The sequence below is a fragment of the Aplysia californica genome, unplaced genomic scaffold (genome assembly GCF_000002075.1).
Source record: "Aplysia californica isolate F4 #8 unplaced genomic scaffold, AplCal3.0 scaffold00105, whole genome shotgun sequence".
Lineage (NCBI taxonomy): Eukaryota > Metazoa > Mollusca > Gastropoda > Aplysiida > Aplysiidae > Aplysia > Aplysia californica.
The window spans coordinates 375,336-377,300 of NW_004797375.1; the positions used below are offsets into that span (position 1 = coordinate 375,336).

The 1,965-nt window shown below is 50.5% G+C and overlaps 1 protein-coding gene across 2 annotated transcripts in view; it reads right to left on the bottom strand.

Annotated features, from left to right (window-relative positions):
* The window catches only part of LOC101853688, a gene marked incomplete at its 3' end in the record, with an annotated part of 99,749 nt that overhangs the window by 47,695 nt on the left and 50,089 nt on the right, over window positions 1-1,965 (bottom strand). Inside the window, 1 exon segment of one of the 2 annotated variants that reach the window (XM_013080912.2) lies at window positions 209-1,531. Within the exon segment in view, the coding sequence (XP_012936366.1) occupies window positions 209-1,483 (1,275 nt within the window). 2 annotated transcript variants of the gene reach the window in all.

Here is a 1,965-nt window from a genome sequence, read left to right on the forward strand (position 1 = left end):
TCTCTCTCTCCTATCCTCTCTTTCTCTCTCTCTCTCTCTCTCCTTTCCTCTCTTTCTCTCTCTCTCTCTTTCTTTCTTTCTCTCTCTCTATCTATCTCTCTCCATCCCTCTCCCTCCCTCCCTCTCTCTCTTTCTCTCTCTCTCTCTCTCTCTCTCTAACTCTCTCTCTCTCCTTCTCCCCCACTCTCTCTCTCTCTCTCCTTCTTACCGTGTGCGGCGCAGTCTGTGGCCTGTGTGAGTCGATATATCTCTGTGCAGGGCTAAATCGGCCCCCAACCCCGCTGCCCTTTGACCCAGCACCCATAACCCCCAGGGCTGAGTTTGGTCTTGTGGTCAAGTCCGGGGAACCACACGCCTCCAGAGAACTCTCACACGCCGGCTGTGGCCGCCACAACATAAGCGGGTGGTGCAGGTGGTTGTGGTTGTGGCAGCGAGAGTGACGGTCAAAGTACAGGAGACTGGGGTCAGCCTGGAAGCCCACGGACAACCCGATGCGTGGATCGTCCAGCCAGGGACTCAGAGCGCGCTCCTGATCTGGCGTCACAGCGCCGGAGTTGAAAGCAGACGACTTGTTGGTTCTGCTGGAACACGCGCTCTTTGCTCGGACTTCCGGTTGATCATCGAAAATATTTGTGTTACCTTGGTGACCTTGATTTGAGGAGCGACTTTGTACAGGGGAATAACCTTGACCTTGAACGGGGTCTGGAATCGATGGTGAATATCCTTGACCGAGTGCGTGGCACGGGCTTCTCCCTCTGGACCTTTGACTTTGAACAGACACAGGCCGGTTTGAATCTACAATAAAGTTTACATCCCTCTCTTTCTCGTCCGACTCCGATGCTGCCATGTTAATGTCGATCTCGGAGACTGCCGGGCTGGGGTGTGTGTGGTGTGTGGCGTCCACTCGCTTGACCGTCTCCGATGTGTGCGTGTTGGTGACACTGCTCGCTGGCTTCCAAACATTTCTGTTGTGGGGCTGGGTTGACCCCCAGGCACTCCTAGGACGTCCTAGAGGTCGGGAGGAGCTCGGCCTACTCCTGGAGGTCCAACCCGAGGAGGAAAGTGGTCGGCCATTGTTGGCTAGCCCTCGATTAGCGCTCTGGGCTCTGTTCTGCCTGAAGGTGGCGGGTTCAAGACTTCGCGTTGTGGTCTGTTGAGTATAGAACGTCGGGCCGCTCTTCGACTGCGCCTGGGCGCTGTGTGGTCTGTGTTCCATCACAATACATGACCCTGCGCTGCTAGCCACAGCGCCGCCGACATTGAGCTTTTCTTCACAACTTTTGATGCCGTCACCTCCGACATGTTGCCTGTGTCTGGGTGGGGCCGAGCGGGCGCGAGGAATACCAAGCTTTCTTGGGGTGCTTCCGGTGGGCGACACATTATCTTTTGACTGTATAGTACGCACATCTTTGAAAAATTGCTCATCTTTCAACAGTTTCGGTTTATAGGTATCGGACACCCATGCAGTTCCAGAACACAACATATTTACTTTAGAAAATCTCTCGATCACGTTCGATAATCAATAAGTACAGGAAACCTTACAGAAAGTAAAGCATGGCACGTAATATAAATTCCACTGAGCCAAACACCATCGGTTTGATTTTTTATGTCCACAGTAAGCGAATCATGTGTAACGTTTATACTTAATTTGAAATTGCTGACACACTCAACATACAGATTATAGGGGAGTACAAACGACGAATTCCATGGTTTATCCACACTGTAACAGATACGTTCCGAGCAAATTAAACTCATGAAAAGAATTCTCCAAACTGAAAACGCTACATCGAGTGAGCGAGCCTACATTGTGTACAAAAAAGAGGTTGGTCGTCTTGGTTCAGGGAGGTGTGTGTGTGGGGGGAAGAAGAGCAGGAGATAAAGAAAACAGATAGATAGATAGATAGATAGACAGATAGATAGATAGATAGATAGATAGATAGATAGATAGATAGATAGATAGATAGA